The sequence below is a fragment of the Pinus tabuliformis genome, chromosome X (assembly GCF_031772625.1).
Source record: "Pinus tabuliformis cultivar Carrire ecotype Pingquan chromosome X, CPIR1, whole genome shotgun sequence".
Classification (NCBI taxonomy): Eukaryota; Viridiplantae; Streptophyta; class Pinopsida; order Pinales; family Pinaceae; genus Pinus; species Pinus tabuliformis.
This window is the reverse complement of record NC_142308.1, coordinates 1,193,676,112-1,193,697,923: the sequence shown is the minus strand read 5'-3', so window position 1 is coordinate 1,193,697,923 and position 21,812 is coordinate 1,193,676,112. Positions and strand designations below refer to the sequence as shown.

Below are 21,812 nucleotides of genomic sequence, written 5' to 3'. Positions count from 1 at the left end.
ATCACGCAGTCATGAAGAACTCACTCACTGTCTTGAACACTGTTATACGCAAGGCATAGACCTTACACGCAGTTCATGGAGACACACAGTCATGGTCATAGAATGATAAACCTATGATCGTATCACAGTCTTCTAGACGCAGATTGACCAAGGCCGTAATTCATGGAGGTATATATGCAGCAATCTAGCCGCAGTCACCTAGCTACGGTCTTTATGATGCTTAACCGCAGTCAATAGAGGAGGCCTGTTTGATACAAGGGCTGTTAAGCTACAGCCAGGCTATGTGGTAGGCCGCAGGCCATACCATTAGAGCAAGGGATAGCGTGGGCAGTTTTGGAGTCTTGTTGTGCCTTAATCTTCAGCGTAATCACACCAGGAAAGGTTGCTGAGATTAAGGGTTTTTCGGATCACTGTTTGAGGACTGTTGCCGCAGTCTGAGTTGCCCTAACCAGTCACCTTCACAACAGCTGGGACAACAAGCTTAATGGAGCAGCATAATGAGCATCATGATGTATGAGATCATGGAAAGCATAATGAGCAGCATGATGACATGATGCATGGGCAGCATGATGTAAGAGATCATGGGCAACATGATGCATGGGCAACATGATGCATGAGCAGCATGATGTATGGGTAGCATAGTGATCATGAGCAGCATGATGATGCATGATGTAGCATGATGGTGCTACACGGTAAGGTGCAGCAAATGGACGAGATGCAGCACTATGATAGGTGAAGAAGTCACCTTAGAGAATCAGTTGAAGCAATATGTCTTCAACTGATCTCTGCAGATATCAAAAGTCAAAGTGTTGACTACTATTGTAAATGTACTATCTCCCTCACTTTCTCTGTTGAACTTTGAAGAACATAAAAGAAGAATTGATCAAGGGTTTCCCCACATTGTAGGCTTTGTCCCTGGCTAGCACCACATCTTGTGTCCTCTTGTCTTGGCTTGTCTTCTGCGATTTATATTTATGTTCTATCTGCAGTTTACTTTAATGCTGATGTGATTGCTAATTGTGAAAATTTAAATAATTTGCTCTAGCGTAGAACATACCTAAAATTAACATGGTATCAGAGCTAAGGTGAAGACAATGCCCAAGCAAGAGTGAAAGGGCAATCACCAAAGACAGTTGGGACAAGGACAAAAGGATCAATGGGTTCCTCATCCCTCTTCAAATTCAGCGAGGGTGAAGTGGAAGCAGAGAATATTATCAGAATGGCGCAGCAAAAGTTTCTGATGGCCTTTGTAAAGATCACTTCATTGGGAAGTATGGATCTAAGGGTGGAAGAAAAGGCAAATGCCTTGGTTGAAATAAGTTCGGCCATTATGCGGAGGAGTGTCTGAATGGCAGAGACACATCTCTTGATGAAGATAACAATCATTCTAGGGACATCTTCAATGATCAAAGGAATGACTGGTAATGCAGGTCATCAAGAAAATGGTCGACTCTTTATAGAAAGCAAGGAACCCCAGGAATGGAAGTTGAAAGTTTTAAGGTGGCACTCATCGATGGTAAGGAAGTCCACTGGTGACCATGACCATTGACACATAGCACCGGAGGTCTGTGAGTCAGATGGTGACAGGGAAGCCTGAATTCAAAAAGAGCATGAAAGTACATGTCTGAGATGTACCGAAGGAAAATATTTCAAGGGCACCATTCCCTCATGTAACAGGTCCACAGGTGTGGAACAGCCTGAGGGGTTTGAGATTGATAATCAGGAATATCACATATGTAGGTGGCAGAAAGCCCTCTATGGCTTGAAGCAAAACACCCCGGGCGTAGTATGAGAGGATTGATAGTTGTCTGATGAAGCTGAGATTCACTAGGAGTGAAACCGATCCAAACCATCCGAAGGTTGTGGATGATAGACCTCTCATACCAAGCACCCTCTGAGGACAACCTAATTCAAACAGGGCAGACCCTCTCACTTGCAGAAGTAAGAGGGAGTTGGATTCTGGATGTGGAATGATAAATTGCAAACCTATGACTACCTCGAGGATCTCAACTTTCAGAAGTTATATGGTAGTGATGTCGGACCAGATTTGGGAAATGCCTTTAAGTCTCATAAACTCATTCACGTTGATGTTCTTGGTGAACTTCCGTCCAGACATATGTTTTGCAGTCAGCATGGTGAGCTCATATTTGTTTGAGCCTCACTGGATTGGTGCCAAGAATCTTCTGAGATATCTTCGGGGCACAGTCTCTCATGAATTGAGATACACTGCCGGAAATATGAAACTGCATGATTATTCGAACGTTGATTAGAGCACTTCTCAGTGTTGGTTCTCTTTGGATTTTGCTTCGATATCATGGATGAGCAGGAAGCAGAAGTCAGTTGTTATAAGCACCGCCGAGACCAGATACATAACTACGAGTATGATCTCGTATGAAGCTGCCTGGTTGGAGAAACTCTTCAGTGAGTTGTTTGTACACATGATGAATACCACTGTGATTCTCTGTAACAACTATAGGTGGGATTCGATTATTGAGGAATCCCATATTCGACGATTGCTCCAGCCTCCAGTAGATAGACATCAGATACTACCTTATCTGGGATATGGTAAGTCTATGAGCAAGGAAGCTCCATCGCTATGGGATGATGTGTTTTCCATGACGATTGTGTAGCAGGATGATTAGTTCTACTGTGAGGTCTGGATGATGTGTTCTCCATGACGATTGTGTAGCAGGATGATTAGTTCTCTTGTGAGGTCTGGATGATGTGTTCTCCATGACGATTGTGTAGCAGGATGATTAGTTCCCCTGTGAGCTCTAGATGATGTGTTCTCCATGACAATTGTGTGGCAGGATGATTAGTTCTCCTGTGAGGTCTGGATGATGTGTTCTCCATGACGATTGTGTAGCAGGATGATTAGTTCTCCTGTGAGGACAGGATTGATTAGTTCTCCTGTCGAGGGATCCTACCCATGCAGTCTGGGACTCATGGGAAGTACCTCTTATCTGATCAATGAGCAAGGAAATGAGGATAGGGACCATAGTAGTACCGATGGACGCATCGTTGTATCTACCATACTCTCTATGCTAGAATGACCTTCATTGATTCTAGGATCAATGATACTGGTCTGGGACCAGTTGTAGGAGTTGTACCTACTAATACGCTGACTTCGGGTCGGTTGAGACTGGTCTGGGACCAGTGGTACATACTCTGAGACTGACTTCGGGTCAGTGGAGGACTGGTTTGGGACCAGTGGTACCCACTATGACGCTGACTTTGGGTTGGTTGAGACTGGTCTGGGACCAGTGGTACGCACTTTGAGACTGACTTCGGGTCAGTGGAGAATGGTATGAGACATTCTCAATCAATTCTTCTTCTTCATAGTTCAGTAGGGCTAAGTTGAGCAGAGCTGAGCAGAGCCAGCAGAGCTGAGTAGAGCTAAGCAGAGCTGGGCAGAGCAGTGCAGAGCACTGATGGTAGAGATAGTACAACCGGACATATGGATCAGCGGATGGAGTTCTCCCTAGTTGAGAGGGAGTGTTAAAATTGGCAACTAGGGCCAAACTCCATTGGGTCATCTTATTTATGGCAGTTGATATTTTTATTGGATCCCTCTCATCGAGAGGTGTAGGATTGATCTAAAGATCATCCGATTTCGATAAGTATTCATGGAGTTATGAATTTATTTGTATTATAAGACATATTGTCAAGTCGGCCAACATCTTATGTAGGTTCGGAAGCCCAATAGTAGTGCCTATTCATCATCTACGTTTTTAGTATAAATATAGAGGACTTGAAATCATTTGGTACACACACCTCTTCATGTGTAGTCTCCTCCTCTCTACGTCTGGGTTTTTGGTAAATGGGAGAGACACCAAAGAGTGATACACTGGTCTTCAAGTGATGCCCTAATTCCAGTCATGGAGAAGGCATCAAGACGCAAATGAAGAAAGAGGCTCCTAAACATAGATACCTATACAGCCCTAAACGTAGGTACCTATACGCTGTCTAAACAGTCCTAATAAAGGGTAACTGTAGTCAATAGAGGCTGTAATGTTCTTGGATCTGGCAGCGTAGATCAGAGCATAGAAGACTCCTGTTACACACAGTACTTGAAGTCATTTATACGCAGGGCATAAAGATTAATACGCAAGTCATGAAGATCTATCTGCGACCTAGCCGCAGTAAGGGAAGGAATTTATCTGCTGTAATGGAACCTCTGTACATACGCAGATATACATACGCATAGCATAAAGACACTTATCACACAATCATGAAGAACTCACTCACTTTCTTGAAGACTGTTATATGCAAGGCATAGACCTTACACGCAGTTCATGGAGACACACAGTCATGGTCATAGAATGATAAACCTATGATCGTATCACAGTCTTCTAGACGCAGATTGACCAAGGCTATAATTCATGGAGGTATATATGCAGCAATCTAGCCACAGTCACCTAGCTACGGTCTTTATGATGCTTAACCGCAGTCAATAGAGGAGGCCTATTTGATACAAGGGCTATTAAGCTACAGCCAAGCTATGTGGTAGGTCGCAGGCCATACCACCACTGCAAGGGATAGTGTGGGCAGTTTTGGAGTCTTGTTGTGCCTTAATCTTCAGTGTAATCACACCAGGAAAGGTTGCTGAGATTAAGGGTTATTCGGATCACTGTTTGAGGACTGCTGCAGCAATCTGAGGTGCCCTAACCAGTCACCTTCACAACAACTGGGAAAACAAGCTTAATGGAGCAGCATAATGAGCAGCATGATGTATGAGATCATGGACAGCATAATGAGCAGCATGATGACATGATGCATGGGCAGCATGATGTAAGAGATCATGGGCAGCATGATAGATGAGACCATGGGCAACATGATGCATGGGCAACATGATGCATGAGCAGCATGATGCATGAGCAACATAATGCATGGGCAGCTTGATGTATGAGATCATGGACAACATGATGTATGGGTGGCATAGTGATCATGAGCAACATGATGATGCATGATGCAGCATGATGGTGGTACATGGTAAGGTGCAGCAAATGGACGAGATGCAGCACTATGATAGGTGAAGAAGTCACCTTAGAGAATCAGTTGAAGCAATATGTCTTCAACTGATCTCTGCAGATATCAAAAGTCAAAGTGTTGACTTCTATTGTAAATGTACTATCTCTCTCACTTTCTCTGCTGAACTTTGAAGAACATAAAAGAAGAATTGATCAAGGGTTTCCCCACATTGTGGGGTTTGTCCCTGGCTAGCGCCACATCTTGTGTCCTCTTGTCTTGGCTTGTCTTCTGCGATTTATATTTATGTTCTATCTGCAGTTTACTTTAATGCTTATGTGATTGCTGACTATGAAAATTTAAATAAATTGCTCTAACATAGAACATACCTAAAATTAACACCTTCGCTAAATCATTCAGAGCCTTCAAGAGGTTTTCAAAGGCCATCTCCTCCCTGCTCTTGGGCTCTCCCATGCCCTCTGCTACTACTGCCTTCCCCCTGTCCTCCGTGTCTGGAGTGATCTCCAACGCCCTTTCTCTGCTCCAGTACCTCTTCCTTCTATACGTAATATTCTACCTGTCCTCCTCACTCATAGGAAAAATACTCCACGCCTGAGCCAAGATCTGGGCTCTAATACCATTGTAGTGTTCCTAACTAGGAAATTTAGTGATATACAAAGAAAATAAACAAACCAACATCTAGCAATGAGACACAATCAGTAAACACCCATTAAAGCACTGCAAATAAAGATCATCTGAGCCATTTTATTAGTTCTTTCTGGAGCAAGTACAATAGTGATGGAATGGTGCACCTGGGCTTATCTCAAGGGACAAGCATGACAAAACCCAAGTGAGCAAATGATGGCCCTAGTGTTGCACAACTGTTGCTCCAAAGATGATTTGTGCTGTCCGTTGGGAAGGATGTGTTGGAAACTCCACTTCCGTGCTTAGAAAATGCAGCAACTTCAGCTCCCGGCTTCACAACAAAAACCCACCAAAACCTAGAAAGGGTTTGGCCTAGTTCAGAACCCCGAAAATCAACCCCCAAGTACCACGTCCTCCTCCTCACGCTGGGAATCATAACCTGTCTGGAAATGGCTGAAAAGGCTCTCCAAATCACCCCCAAATGCGGAGATGTTGTCCCCTATGGATTTCCTCTCTTCTCCTGGTTGACTCCAGCTTTATAGCTCCTTTCTCCTAACTCCCACGGGAGCCTAGGAGCGGCCATCTGCACTGTCCTCAATGACTGTAAGTCGTGCTACCCAAAAGCAGTAATCTACCGATCCAAAACTCTCCCCAAGGGCTGATCTTCTGATGAAACCTCAACTCCCAAACTTTCCTAGCAAATGCTGCCTAGGAGCACCCCGAAATCACTACTGCATGTTCCCCTCCTGCGTCTCCAAAAATACACATTGTTGAATCGAAGGCTAATTGATGTGGTTGTAAAACTCCTCTGGTTCTCCTCCAAGGTAGTACGAATTGCCTTCCTAGGGTGGCACTCGAAGTCCCCCGAAGAAAGGTTGAGTCTCCCACCTGGAAAACTTGATGCTAAACAGCTTGGTAACTCAACTATGCAACTCGAGCAACACAAATGAGTTTGATGGCCAAATGATGCCTTGGGTTGGGGAGTTCCTTCTCCTTATAACTTCGTGGGCCTTCCTTCCCATGTGGGTCCCTCTCCCAAGCCATTCGATTTTCTCTCCAAGGTAATTCGAATTGCCCAAGTGTCCAAGTGTGTTTTCCGCTATGTGGGTGCTCCCCATATCCCACTAGTGATGTAATTCAACCCCTTTATTTCTCCTGAGTTCCTAAGTCAAAAATGTATGGCTCCATCTTTACCAAAAATTAATCAAAATTGTTGGAGACTAAACATGTGACAAATATTTTTAGGAAGGGACATTACAAATTATCAATGATACCAATGACTTATGGAGTCAACTAACTTGCTTTTAGATCAATTAGAGACCAACTAACCGGATGAACAATTGTCGCTTAGATGCTTGACCATCCTAGATGAAGTGCAAGTCCCACAAGCTAGGTGAAATGCAAAATCTTAGTTGATTTTAAGTTAGATGCCTGTAACATTCCTCTTAACTGTTTTGGAACTAGTCTCTAGAGTAGATTGTGGGATGGAAGCCAATGGGAGGCAAACAAAGGATTGATTAACGATACCTCCCCCTGTGTTCCAACCACCCGATGCCTCTAGCACTGCAGATACTGTGGCTTTGTCGACTGCAAGGTCACTGTGTTCACCACTAAAAAGGTGTTAAATCCCTCAAGCTAAATTGAGAATGGGTGGCCCTAAAAGTCTATCAATGAAGCTTATGCTTGGAGGTAGATTATTAGGTGCAAGATTAGCATAGAATGATGTGCAAGGATCTTGAGTGATTTTTAAGGTAAGATTGTTTATGTGATTCAAGTATTTGATGTTGATTAACTTATAACAAGAGTACTTAACAATATATTGAAAGACAATCTTAAACAAGACCAAGTGCTCAATGATACAAGTGCCAACAATAAACAAGAGATCTTCTCACAATAATTCCAGAAGGATATTGACCAACAAGTGATAACAATGATAGCAATTCAGGAAACTTGGAGCACTTATCCACTTAACAATTAGCCAATGATTTCCAATTCAAGATGCCAATAACAATTACTTGAGATAATTAGAAATCTTCCAAGATATTCCAATGATGATTCCACAACAAGATCAATGCTCTTTAGACAATATCAACAAGATGTCCAATAAGATTTAGCAAGTCCTTTGGCTATTTAGATTCTTTGCTCAATAGTTAGATGATGCCAATTAGATTACAACCAAGAACAAGAAAGATAACATGAGAGCACATTTCACCAAGGTTCTTATGTCAATTTGAATGATGGAAACAATTATACTTCGAAGACAAGAGATGTGACATAGATCTTTCAACATCCAATGAACTCTTAGATTATTGCACTTAGGCAACCAAGATCATTAGGTTATTTGCTTTGGGGAATGAATTAGATGTGATCTTATGAAAAATGTAGTCAACTTCACCACAACAAATGTGTTAGTGCACTTGAACAAATAAGAACCAATGGAAACTTTGCTTAGATACTCAATGTTATCAATACCAATTACCTTCTTCACAATGGCACATAAAACCATAAAATAAGTTACAATTAGAGTGTAAAGCATTGATACAATCTTTTATTCCAATGTTAAGATAGATTTATGACAGCAGTATGTAACTTTTAATTTAGGGCTCTTTTAAGTGCAAAATGATAAGCATATACTAGCCAAATGTGAGCAATGAGGAACCAAGTGTGAAACCAATATTGCCAATATGAAATTATCAAATGACTAACCCTCTTATTATGCAATCAACACCGTTATATCAGACATTAGAATGTAGAGATGACAGTCATTAATAAATTATGAAATGAGCCAAACGAAGGATGCCCAACTCATGTAATTAGTTCCTCAATATGTCAAGCAAATTATGAGTGATTTTAGGAGCATCTTCATAAGTATTTCGCCATTGCTAGAACAAGAATAGACTGCTGTAGGTAAACAGTGAGAAAAGTGAGGGTTAGAGGATCAAACCCTTGAGGCCCTAGGCCTTGAAGATACTTTCCCAAATTGCCCAAATTTTTTCAGTGATTGGAACACCTACAATCACCCAAATTTCTACCAAATACTTCTGCAAAACACCAATGCTCAGTCCCAAAAATCAAATGCTAATCCACATAGACAAATGAGGGAAAGAGAAGGCAAGAGGCAAGGAAGAGGCCTTATAGGCCTGCATTAAGGCAAGGAACCCAAATTAGGGCTGCGGCTAGGGGTTTAGGGGCTGCCAAGCCCACAAAAAGCCTAAAGAAGGCTGCCAAGGCTTGCGGAAGGGGTCACAAGGGAAGGCCGAGGAGGATGGAGGGCAAGGGAGGCCAAATAGAGGGGGGCCGAGAGGGAGGAAGGGCTAGCGTAGGGGTTAGGAGAGCTGACGAGGAGGAGGAGGAGGGAGGCTGAGGCAAGGAGGAGGCCTATAATGGCTTGCGGCCAGACCTCAGAGGCCCAAAATGGCCCATCGCAAGCCCTAAAGGGTTGTCGTCCAACTCTTGGAGGGAGGCCGAGGCCTTAGAGCCTCACGGCCAGGGCTACAAAAGCCAGCAAACACCCACGACAAGGAGAAAAAGGTTGACGGTTGGGGTTAAAGAGGATGTTGGGCCTAAAGTCCCCTAAAAAAATTCACAAATCCTTGCCAAAATGAAATTTGCTTCAGATCTTCAGTTTCACTACAAAATCTTCAATTGCTGGCCCTACAAAAATTCCAAAGACTAGATCTTACCCCCAAGGGCCTAGATCTAGCTTTAATCCAATAATTCTTCTTGAAAATCACCTGCATAAATAAAATACAAATGCCCAAAACCCCAATATATACAAAAATTTCAAAACCCCAAACCCTAGCTGCAAACAAGGGTTAGAGAAAATAAAATAAAATTTATTTACAAAAAGATATTTTACACAAATAATTTACAAATTATACAAATGTACAAATGCTTGAAAGAATTTTGAGGAATAATTTTTAATAAAATTTTGACAATGGCTAGATGTATTTCGAAAGATAGATATTCAACCACAACCTTAGCGAAGTAAGAAAATCACATAAAATATTCGAGATCCAAACAAGGTCAGCCTGTGTCCATAATCTGTGAACTTGGAGCCCAAGGGCGGGGAACCTGCAAACTCTATAAATTTTCTTAAGAAAAACTGTTAGAACATACAATGAATCAAATCACCTAAGATAAGTCCAAAAAATTACCAATAGAATGTTCCTATCATCTACAAATGAAATAATGATTCAGATAATATTGAAGTGCAATATAGGAAAGCACATACTATAGATCAATAAGACAAAGACACTCTGAAATGTACCCCAAAGTCTTTTATTATGAGATTCAAACGTTCCCAACAGAACAATGGCTTCACACCAATGCTACAAAATTACATCAGACCAAAGATCATCATCCAAATAGAAACAAAATACCTTCTATTTATAGAAAAATTCCTCCAAGTGGAAAATAATGGCTAGTTGGAACTTTGATCCCTGTTAAAATAATCTCGACCGTTGATAAATCTTTAATCAACTTTTAATCTCTACTGTCGAAAATATTTATTTTTGAGGAATTTTCGAATTTCTCATTAAAATAATTTTTTATAATCCAAAAATAATTATTCTGGATTAATTTCCTCAAAATTTTGACTTTGACGTAACCACCAAGGTCCAAGGGTCGAAATTTTCTTGAAATTTCTAATATTCCCTTTGTGGGGGACCTTAAAAAATTAACCTCTTTTAGACCCACAAATTTTTCCACTTGGAAAAATTAATTTCTCTAACATTTTAGTTTTAACTCTAAATTAATTATTTTTTTGGCTTAGGTTTAATTTTATTTTTGCCAAAAAAATTAATTAATTGACTCATGAGGGGATTAATTTTTTTTCTATCCTCAAATATTTTAGCCATGGTGTCTAAGTATAAGGGACCATGCACTAAAATATTTTTACATAAGATTTTACAAATTCAATCGTCAAAGGGGAAATACCCATTCGTTATAAAACCTCATAAAAGTTACCCAATTCTGCAACACAATATGATCTAGTAGACCAAGTGATTTGTAATAAAATAATCTAGCCAATTAGCTTAAATTATTCTCAAATCATTTTTACAATAGACTCGACTAAAACACTGGAACTCACCTAAGACTTCAACGATAAATTCCACCCTAGCTTTGGGGTGAGGCTGGAGAAAAAATTTTGCCGATCATCCATGTTTGGAAACACAGATAATCAGTGAGATGAAAAACCTCCTAAGATGAAATTCATCCCCAAAATCATAGGCTTACCTAGGTTGTTACATAATTAAACGGTTGTACTAGCGTCATTTACATTACAAATTTGCATAATGGGTTTACAATGACATGATAGACTGTTGGCTGATGATTCTGAACTTTGAAAAACATTCTTCAAGTCTTTGCATCTTGCTTCCTTGGAATGTTGAAAAAATGGGTGCAACAAGCCCCAACCCTAAACAATTTTCAAGGCATGTTAAATACTAGGTCACTAGGTAAAGGTTTCCATTCTGGCACTATTGTTATTGTTTCATAGTTGAGAAAAGCATTCAGAGTAGGATATTGAAGAAGAGTAGAGGAAGTAGTAGATCTTGTAGCAGCCATGTAGGCCAAATTATCCATGATGAGTGCATTCGCTTTCTATTTGCATTTCATCACTGAGAAGGAAAGACTAAGACATAGGCCTCAACTACTAGTTGGATTTTTCCCATGTTGGTTTCTTCGAGGGTATATCTTGTGTTCATTGTGTGGATGGTGTGTTATTTTTTGAGCTTCTTCCATTTCAATATCAATTTATTTCGGTGTTTTGAGGCCAAAGTTATTAATATTAAATCTGAATCCAAAGAAAAACACTACATAACAAGAGATTTCAAAATATTGTGAGATCTATTATGAAAAACTATTCTAGTGGAATATCTATTATAGTACACAGATCATATTGATATCATAGTTATTAGAACTGGACTGTTCATTGAACCGGTAGACCCCCTAGACTGGGAACCGGTCAAAACCATACAAAAACCGGTAAAAAAACCGGACCAAAAGACCGACCAACCAAAAACACATAAAATGTTCAAATTTTAAAGAAAAACATATATATTCATGTGCATCCATATGAATCCAAATCATTTATACACAAATAAGCAAAAGTTCTCATTTATATAGCATGTAAGGGTGCATATAACCAAAATAGCATTGGGTGCAATCCATTTTAAACCAAAAAAAGATCAGCAAACAAGCTCCACATGGCCTTTAGCATACACAAAAAATTATGCTACAACAAATACCTACATATCATCAAAATCATTGCCTATATTGAGATCTTCGTCATCAATATCACTCTCTAAGTATCAAAATAAGATAGAAAAATCATAGCATGTCAAGTCAAGATTTTGTTTGAGTGATGGGTATTTTTTTAGTAGAATCATGATAAAGGAGTTCAACAGCCAATGCCACTAACATCAAGGTGCATAAAGGGCTCATTGCTCTTGATTAAATACTATTTCCATACCCTCGTACATGAGAAAATCCAATGTAGCATTGCAATCTCCCAAATCCTGAAATCCTGGAAAACTATTAAGTCTGCTAAATTTTGAGTGAGATCTAAAATTCTACTTTCTCCATATGAAATCCAATGAGGTAAAAAACACCCTCAAACATCCCAAGTCATTTCATGGTAATGTTAAAAATTTAAGTAATTTACTTAAAAGAATTTAACATTACCATGATTCTTAAGATTACCATGAAATGTATAGCAATAGTAAGGTCATATGCTTTAATATTAGGCACCTATTATGGGCTAGTGCCCAACTACGACAAACATTAAAAGAAAAAAACAAAACAGGCCCCACTTGTTGCGTTCTGTGCTTCTTTACCGTACCGAACCGGACAAGAACAATTCAAGTCACCGGTTTTTGCCTCAAAATGGTCGGACCAGTCTGAACTGGCTGGTCCGGTTCGGTCCTTATAACACTGATTGATATTAGAGCATCTTTTTTTGCTGCTTTTGTGGGAATTTGCAAAATCCAGGAAGTAGTGTAAGAAAGAAGTCTTAAGATCCTAGCCATGACAGATGAGTATATCCATAGGATGATTCAAAGTAGATATTTTCAAAGCTGGAAGCACAAGTCATTACAACATTGCCATCCTCATGCAAGCTTTAGAGAGTAAGTTTGGATCTTTCAAAGAGTTTGGTAACTCTAACTTAGGAGCTGGCTCAAAAGGGAAATCTAGAGATAATGAAGGCCTAAAAAGGAGTTAAAAAGGAGCCATAGAAAGAAAGACCTAGAAAAGGGTTCAAAAGTAGACCAAGGAAAGAGAGACCAAGTTTTAGTTCCATCACTTCCCAATCTTTGTTTAAAGTGGAAGTGAAAGTGAACATCAAACCTTACCAAGGTGAGATTGATGTTAAATTGAATCAATGGTTGCAACAGTTAAAAGTTATTTTAGTGTTTGTAACATAGCAGAAGACCAAAAGTTTTCATCTGCTTGACTAAAATTGGAGGACCATGCCCATACTTGGTGGGAAAGTCACACAAAGATGCGTAAGTTGGAGGTTGTTCCCCAATAACTAAGTGGGAGGTGATAAAACCTTCACTAAGTCTTAGTTCTACCCTTAAATTGGGTACGAAGAGGACTAGTGGATCCTTTGGCATTACTTCCAGCAGAAATGAGGGCAGAGTGTGTGAGAGTATGCCACCAAGTTCATTGAAAAGACCGTTATGTGGATATATCTCCCAAGAACCCAGGTACACTCCTCAAATATCTGGGGAGGTCTGCACAGTCATTTAAGGAGGCAAATGATTCTCTTTAATCATGGGACAGTTGATGAGACCGGTGTGCAAGCACAGTATCTGGAAAATACGTGTAATAATAAAGGACAAACAAGTTGTCCAATGCAGAAATACCACCAAGATGCTTCCAAGGAGGGAACGCAGAAATGGAAAAGTCCAAGACATGATAGGGCACATTTGGCTTGGGGTTGGTGCGAGTATATTTTCTAATTTTATTGGATTTTAAGTGCTGTAGACTGTACCTTTATTTCATACATTAGTGCAAGTTATCTCTTCATAGAAATAATAGTTATCTTTTCTGCTCTTAGTTTTTTTTTTTTACTGCTTGGAGTATATTTGAAATTACTAATTGACACAACGTGCTTTGTCTGGAATCTAAGAAAACCATTTTTTTTTTCTGCCGACAAGGCACGCAATTACACGATTTGCATATTTATCACTTAAACAAAATGAATGGTTCTCTGAAATATACATTGAATGTGTCCTGACTCATGAGAATTGATCATCTCAATTAGCTTACGTGCTGCTATCAGATTTTCTTGTTCTCCTTAGCCAATTGAATCACTAGAAATATTAACTTGACTGAGTTAAATTATCTTAGCAATGCAGTAATTTAGTAATATGGATTTTCATCTTACAGGGCACTGGGTTCTGCTGGGAACATATTTTCCACAAACGAAAAGGAAGCTGCTTCACTTGTTGGACCTGGATCACCATTGGAGATGATCGAGCGTATTGCGGAACTTGGAGCTGAGGTTTAGCTTCTAGTATATGTTAAAATTTTGTTGCCATCTATTAGTTGTTTTGAGCTGCTGCAAACTCTCTGGAATTGAGATGGTAATGCTAATAAAATACAAATTGCAGGTAGTGACTCTTAGAAGAGGCTCTTCGGGAAGCATTGTTCACAGGCAAGATATTAGTACTCAATTAAACATTCATATTGTCCTATTGTCCTATGTTTTTGGATTTAGTGTTATTCCATAATCAAAACCAGAAGTTATCGTCATTCCAAACATTTTATCGTTTCACTTTATCTTACGTCATATTATTTCAGGTCCGACACCCGGGAGACATGGGAAATTCCAGCTTTTCACACAATTTGTACAATGCTAAAGTCTTCAATGCAAGGAGAAATTATGATGGAAGATGTTGTTGATCCAACAGGGTGTGGCAATACATTCTGTGGTGCATTCCTTATTGGATATTGGAAGACTCGAGACTTATTAACAGCAGGCCTGTGGGGTAGTGTCGCAGCAAGCTTTAGTAAGTATAAAATATCCACATACTTCCACAATTTTGCATAATATGAAACAGGATTCATGGATATTCATTTCCATCAGTGTAAATAGCATGGCACAATTCAAGGCTATGATAATTTGCTTTTAGAATAGCTTGTGACCTCATCATGCTAAAAGTATATGAATTTTTTCTTGTAATATTTTAAAAGCCCTAAATATTTAAAAAATCATCTTTCTACTTATTTTTCTAGATTCCAAGTCCATTTCCTTTCCATATCTATCGGTCTTCTGGTTATTTTTATCCACCTCAAAACTAAGGGAAATGTAAGAAGCTCGGGGAGTGTGTGTTCATGCTGGAGTCGGTGCGTAGACCTATCCATTTGGTTTCCTATATAGTCAGAACAATCTGAAGCTCTGCCAAGTTCTGGAGATCAATTTCAACACTATTGAAATATGCGTTTTGAGTGCAAGAACTCGAGTGTTAAGAATTAAAAAAACGCTTGTGATTTGCAAGGAAATGAGCAAATAGACTTGGGATTAAAAAATACACTTGTGATTCTTTGAAACCGTATATGGAGTGTATTAGCCCATTCTCACAAAAAGTAGGGTTGTAATCACCATAAGAATCCAGATATGAGTCATGGACTCGCCATGTCACAAAACTTATGTTTAGAATAGGCAATTTCGCATGGGATTCCACTGTTTTCAATTATTCATAGCGTCTATTCGAACCGTCGATCTTTGGTTCTCCGCATCATTCACATGCATTTCGCTGACCAGCAGTTTGTATATTGACTTTTATATATTACTTATTTCCTGCTGTCATTGATTTTGATGATGTTACTGTTTCTCAGTGGCAGAATACGAGGGTCTTCCACCCCCTCCATTATCACATTGGAGGGAACAAGCCCAGGTGCGCCTGGATATACTCAGGCCGTATGCAAAGAAACTTCATATGCCGCAGTGACCATCCTAGAGTTGCAGCATAGCTTTATGTGGAGGCTTTGTCTGCCTATCAAGACTTTCCATTGAATTAAATAACACACTAATTTAACATTGTTAAGCCATTTGAGAAGCTGCATGCTTCATGGGTACAGATTTTTATTTTTTTAATTCTCTTATTTCATTTATGACTGGAATTGTGAGTGAACTTGACGAAAGCTGGTTCACTATATGTAACTTCATCAGAACACTATATGTAAACATGCTTTTCTGTTTTTCTAATTCATGTTCGATTTTTTCTTCCCCGGAAAAAGAATATAGTGACTTCTTCTTACCGTAACGTATATATTTTCCTTTTCCGTTTTGAATTGATTGCAATATTTATAAAGTGGCGTCCAATTGGAAAAGCGAGAATGATAGAAATATGCGAAATATAAAAACGACTTATGTTGATCTGCTGCCAATACGTTTACCTTGCATCTAAATTTATGTGATGTATGTGTCATTGTATAGATTCATTCTAATAGTGTAAATATTGCAAGCAAGGTGTTGGATATGAGGAATGCACACAATGGAAAAACCAGACATGAAATCTTATGTGTCATGGTATAGATTCATTCTAATAGTGTAAATATTGCAAGCAAGGTGTTGGATATGAGGAATGCCCCAATGCACACAATGGAAAAATCAGACATGAAACATAAAAACAATGGTTGGCAATTGATAAAGAAGTAATACATTAAGAATTTCAATTTGACTTCTTAAGGGTTATGTTTTATATGTTGTCCATTTCCCCACTTAACTAGATATGAAACATAAAAACAATGGATGGCAATTGAAAGAAGTAATACATTAAGAATTTCAATTTGACTTCTTAAGGGTTAGGTTTTATATGTTGTCTATTTCCCCACTTATTTCCACTTAGGTTTAGGACCTTAAAATGTCATTTCTTTTCAAAAAGGTGTTTTGCTAATTGCAGTTGCTTTTGTGTGAATTGTTCATATTCCCATGTAGCATCTTGAATTAGTTGGTTTGGTTTTGCTATTTGTGAGAAACTTTTTGATTGCTCTGTTTTGCAACTTTTTTACTCATCAATCTATCACTAATTCCAGATGTAATATAATTTTTCCTTCCTTATCGAGCTCTACAAGTTTTCTCTATAGTAGAATCCAATCATCAATAACTTTCTTCAAGCATGATACATAAAAAATTAGGTCCCTTGATGAGGGTGCTAGTTACAATTTGTAAGCCACATTGTCATTGTCCTCTTGTTGTTTAAGAGCCTTCCATTTGTATGGTTGAAGTCTGCTCATGAAATCCTCAGTACATTTGAGTCATCAAATTGGTTGACTCTCATTGATGTAATGCTCCATATTATCAAAATAATAATAATAATAATAAAATAAATAACAAAAATGAGAATAATAATTAATAAAGAAATAAAATAATAAATAATAAAGTCAAGTATGTAATCAATAAATAAGTAAAACTATTTTATTAAAAAACTAAAAGAATAAAAATAGTAAGAATAAATTTATGGAAAAAAAACCTAAGAAAAAATAGAAATTGTATGATGGCACATGAATTATGGGTTGAGAAGTCTAAAGTGAGGTAGTTAAACAATTTCTCTTATTATGACATTATCTTGTGATGTTTTCGTTATTATTATTAATTCTTTCGATATTATCTTTTCTTATCATCAAGACTAATGCCAAGCAACAAATAGAAGAGGACACACGATGCAAGCACAATGCTAGGTAAAAACCCCACTCTAGGGGAAATCCCAGTCAAATTCTTCCTTCGGTAGATTCAAAATGAGACGACCAAGACCCTTACAACTTAGACTCGAGACTACCTCCATCAAGTCATCCTTGTTTAATCTTTCTTTCATTTGTCACTGTATTAGCACCAAATTCTTGTCATTGTGTAGACATCATTACTGTAATTCCATTAAGACCTTGTCACTATAATGCCACCGATATTTTATCACTGAGATATTCTCATTGTAAGAGCACCAAGATCTCCCCATTGTGGTAACACTGAATCCTTCTTATAGTTACACTAAGATAGTGATTGCAACGAGATTGTGATATGATAGCACTGACACTATGGTATGGTAGCATCGAAACTGTCTTATTGTGAGGACACTGAAGCCTTCTCCCTGTGATAGTATCGAACCCTTCTCAGTGTGTTGACAACAAAACTTTATCATGTGATTGCACTGAGAGAACACCTTTTGTGGTATCCGAACTTATTTCAGAGAGGTCCAAACTTATTCTTCTGTGTAATAGCACTGAAAACATTTCACTGTAATACACAATAGTCTATGAGATTCGAATTTCTGTGGTAACACCGAGATCATTCCTATCGAGCTCTTGTAGTGACACTGAAATATATCCTCTGAAATTCTTGTCCGAACTTGTGATCTGAGCGAAGGCCTTTAGGCTTGTATATATAGTTATTTTCATATTGAAATGAGTCGACATGAGCATGTGAGGAGATGTGTCGCTTTATTGAGCCGACATGTGTTCTTTTGAGGGTAGCTGACTTGATGAGGATTATTTCAACAACAAGGAGACTTGATGGAGGATTCGTTGACCAATAAACAAATTGTCTTTGATCGAAATAAATAATCCTAAAGCCTATAATTGAAGCTTGACCTATAACAATTGATCCAAGCATGAAACCCATGCTATAACAAGTCAATTCAATAATAATAAAAATTCTTTTTTTTTCTTCTAATAGATATATCACATTTTGACTTCAATTACAATTATGAAGACCGAACCTAGTTACATTCTTCAACACTCCCTCTTAACTAGGGAGGTATTCATATACAATCAAAGAGGTACATGAAAGACCTCAAATCACATCACCTACAAAGATGCTTAGGCACTGCAATGCTATGGACTAGATTCTTGACTTGGGGAATCTATCCATTGGTCTCTCAACAATTTAGGCACTGCAATGCCATGGCTAGATTCTTGACCAGGGAAATCTATCCGGGTGGGACTAAGATGGACTCAATCTTTTAGCCTCTGTACATACCATCAAGCTTACTTGCTAACCATCAACCCAGGAATCTAGGTGTGTATCCAAAAATCAGAGCTCTATGACCAACACCACCTTTCCAACTTCGAGACCTAGACATCAACACAGAGTGTTGGCCAGATGTCCTCTCGGGGAATGTTTCACTCACAAAGCCTCAACACTCCTTGATTCAGCAGATCAAGGACAACAAATCTCTCTCGATCAAACTAATCAGTAACCAACATGCTATCAAAACCTTCGAGAGATGTACCTGTACAAACATAACCCTAATCAATATTATGCTTTCACGTATTGATAAATAAACACAAACCTTTCGGGTGTTTTAGAAAACAGATGTTGCTTCTCAACACAGTAGGACTATCAACTGAATCTTTGATAGAATATTCCTTAATCATACACTTTCCTTTCCTACTTCACATGCAACAAATATCCTTAAAAATTCATTTTGCAATCAAAACTATGCTTTCCCTCTTAACCAGGGAGATTACCTTTATCCAGGCTCCTCTTAATTCAGGGAGATTTCTTTTATCCAAGCTCCCTCTTAACTTAGGGAGATCAAATTCTTCTTTTCATCATTGGAGAATATTTTGTGGCTTCCAACCATTTCATCAAAGTTATCTTTGTCATCACTATTCACATCATGCTTATCACATCAGTGTACATCTCACCATCTTGAAGATTATGTACCTGCACCACTTAGATAGCAAGTACAACCAAATCTATAGAAGCATGATGTTAGCCATATCAAAAACTTATAATAACGGAAGCATTTACAAACATAATCAACAAGAGACTATACTTCAGTACTTCAACTTCTTACCCAGGTTTTGTTACAAACCCTAAATCACATCCACACTTCATCATGATATCAAGCTCATTATATCTAGGGTTTCAATATTATTTCAATGATAAGTTATTTCATATAGGAAACCCTAGAAACAAATCACGTTAATGCATCTATCAGTTTTCAAATTTCATATGTTAGACTTCCTACTAGGATTTCATGTAAACCTTAGATTTCATACATGAGCATCAACAATCAAAACCAATCACAACTTAATCAACATCATGACTAGCATCTACTAGGGTTTGAAGTAAACCCTAGATTTTCATCTACAAATTCTCAGTAATCACTTTATAGATTCATAAATTCAAGACAATTATACATAGTAAAGAATTCTAACTACTACTAGGTTTTAGCTGTTAAACCCTAGATTTTCCAAACATCATCCTAAACCATCAAACTTTGACTAGGGCTTGTTTCCAAACCCTAGGACTCATGACCATTACACTTAGGTCAACACATATATTTAGGAATTCATCAGCATATCATAAGCACATCATATCCTAGGCGATATTAATATGTTAGACATATACCGACCTAGAACAGGATAGGGTTTCAACAAAATGACACATACCTAGGGTTTCATTCCTAGGACTCTAAATACATAACAGGGGTTTCACTTATAGACCCAACCAAACCCTAAGGATCTAGGGTTTCAATTCATAACATAGCAAACCCTACTTTACCATAACTTCAAAGGTTTGGGATTTCAGACATCGTTTTCAACCCTAACAAGTTAGGGTTTTCATGATCATACCAAAACCCCAAACCTGACATCATCAATATAACAAACATAATAGCAATTTCTCAATAACCCGAAGCAGATTAGGGTTTTCACACATTGTCAACATACCCTTAGGTTAGGGTTTTCTAGAGAACCTATCTAGGGTTCTATAAAATCAATTAAGAATATGAGGAGAGTAGATTTATCGAGTGATGAATCACCCAAAACAAGAATCATTATGATTCAATACAACTAGACATAACAATGTTAGTAATGTAATGCAAACTTCAAAAATACAATGATCACACTTTTAAGAGAATCTTGTAAGGTGTATAGTTTAAGACATACCTGGAAATGTTCCTTAACAAACCTTGAAAGGATTCCTTGTAGTATCTTCTAAGCCATGACCTTTTTTACCTATAATATATACTTACAAGAAAAACATGTGATACCAAGAACATGATTTAATTTCTTCATGCTATGCATGGAGGATGGAATCCTATGATATCAAAGATCAAGTTATTTATTTTTTAACCAACATTAGGACTTTTACTTGACATCTAGATTGATTGTAAATCCTAGAGGATAAGGATTAATGTTCTAATTGTTATTTTAGAGAGTACAATCGTTATCCTTGACTAGCTATAAATAAGGATCATCTAAAAATTTAAAAGCTTATGTACATACGTACCTTGTGATTACATACTTTTGATTTGATAACTTATTAGACTTGCATGTGCATACTTACTTGAATTTCCTGAAGACTTGAGTTAGAACAAACTTCATATTCTTCAGTTACGTGGAGATTTCCTTGTCCTTGGTCCCAGGTAATTGTATCATGTTCTTTTCCTTCAACAAGATGTAGATTGTACTCCTTTATTAAGCACATAGACATGTCACTACCTTAACCTTATCGTCAACACATGACTATAATTTTGGAGCGAGGTATACCCTCTTTTATTGTCGTCTAAATTGTTCTCTGAGATTTTAATCGAATTCAAATCTGAAATTGTTCCTCTATACTGAACTATGATTCCATCGATCCTCATACTATTGCAAATTTATCCAAACTTGTCTTACCAATATACATTGAAATGCATCACTGTTATATCAAACTTCCTACTAAGATTTGCACCGAACTTGTACTGTACTCATTTCTGAGATTACACGAACTCATCACTATCATTCTCCCTTTTGAAACTGACCGAACTTCTTTACTATGATCCATCGAAATTCATCTCTTAAATTTTTATCTCTTCTTGACTGTGATTTTACTGAACCTCTCTCTTTTATTTTAGTTCTATTAGCCCAGAGATGTCCTTCTGACATGTTCTTAAATGCAAATTGCCTTTGACCATGACCATAGCTCTGAAACCATGTTGAGAAATCTAAAGTGAGGCAATTAAAATATTTCTCTTATTAGGACATTATCTTGGGATGTTTTTGTTATTATTATTAATTCTTTCAATTTATATTTTCTTATCATCAAGACTAATGCCAACCAACAAATAGAAGAGGACACAAAATGTAAGCACGATGTCAAGGAAAAACCCCACTCTAAGGGAAAACCTAGTCAAATTCTTCCTTCAATAGATTCAGAATGAGACGACCAAGACCCTTACAACTTAGAATCAAGACTACCT

At 38.1% G+C, this 21,812-nt stretch overlaps 1 protein-coding gene across 1 annotated transcript in view; it reads left to right on the top strand.

The window, feature by feature from the left end:
* The window catches only part of LOC149144218 (uncharacterized protein C16C9.01c-like), a 37,836-nt gene extending 21,970 nt beyond the window's left edge, over positions 1-15,866 (top strand). Inside the window, exons 2-5 of the mRNA XM_089449269.1 lie at positions 14,011-14,125; positions 14,235-14,278; positions 14,425-14,633; positions 15,463-15,866. Of these exons, the coding sequence (XP_089305395.1) occupies positions 14,093-14,125; positions 14,235-14,278; positions 14,425-14,633; positions 15,463-15,575 (399 nt within the window). The 5' untranslated portion in view covers positions 14,011-14,092 and the 3' untranslated portion in view covers positions 15,576-15,866. The remainder of the gene's footprint in view (positions 1-14,010; positions 14,126-14,234; positions 14,279-14,424; positions 14,634-15,462) is intronic.
* Positions 15,867-21,812: the final 5,946 nt, after the last annotated feature.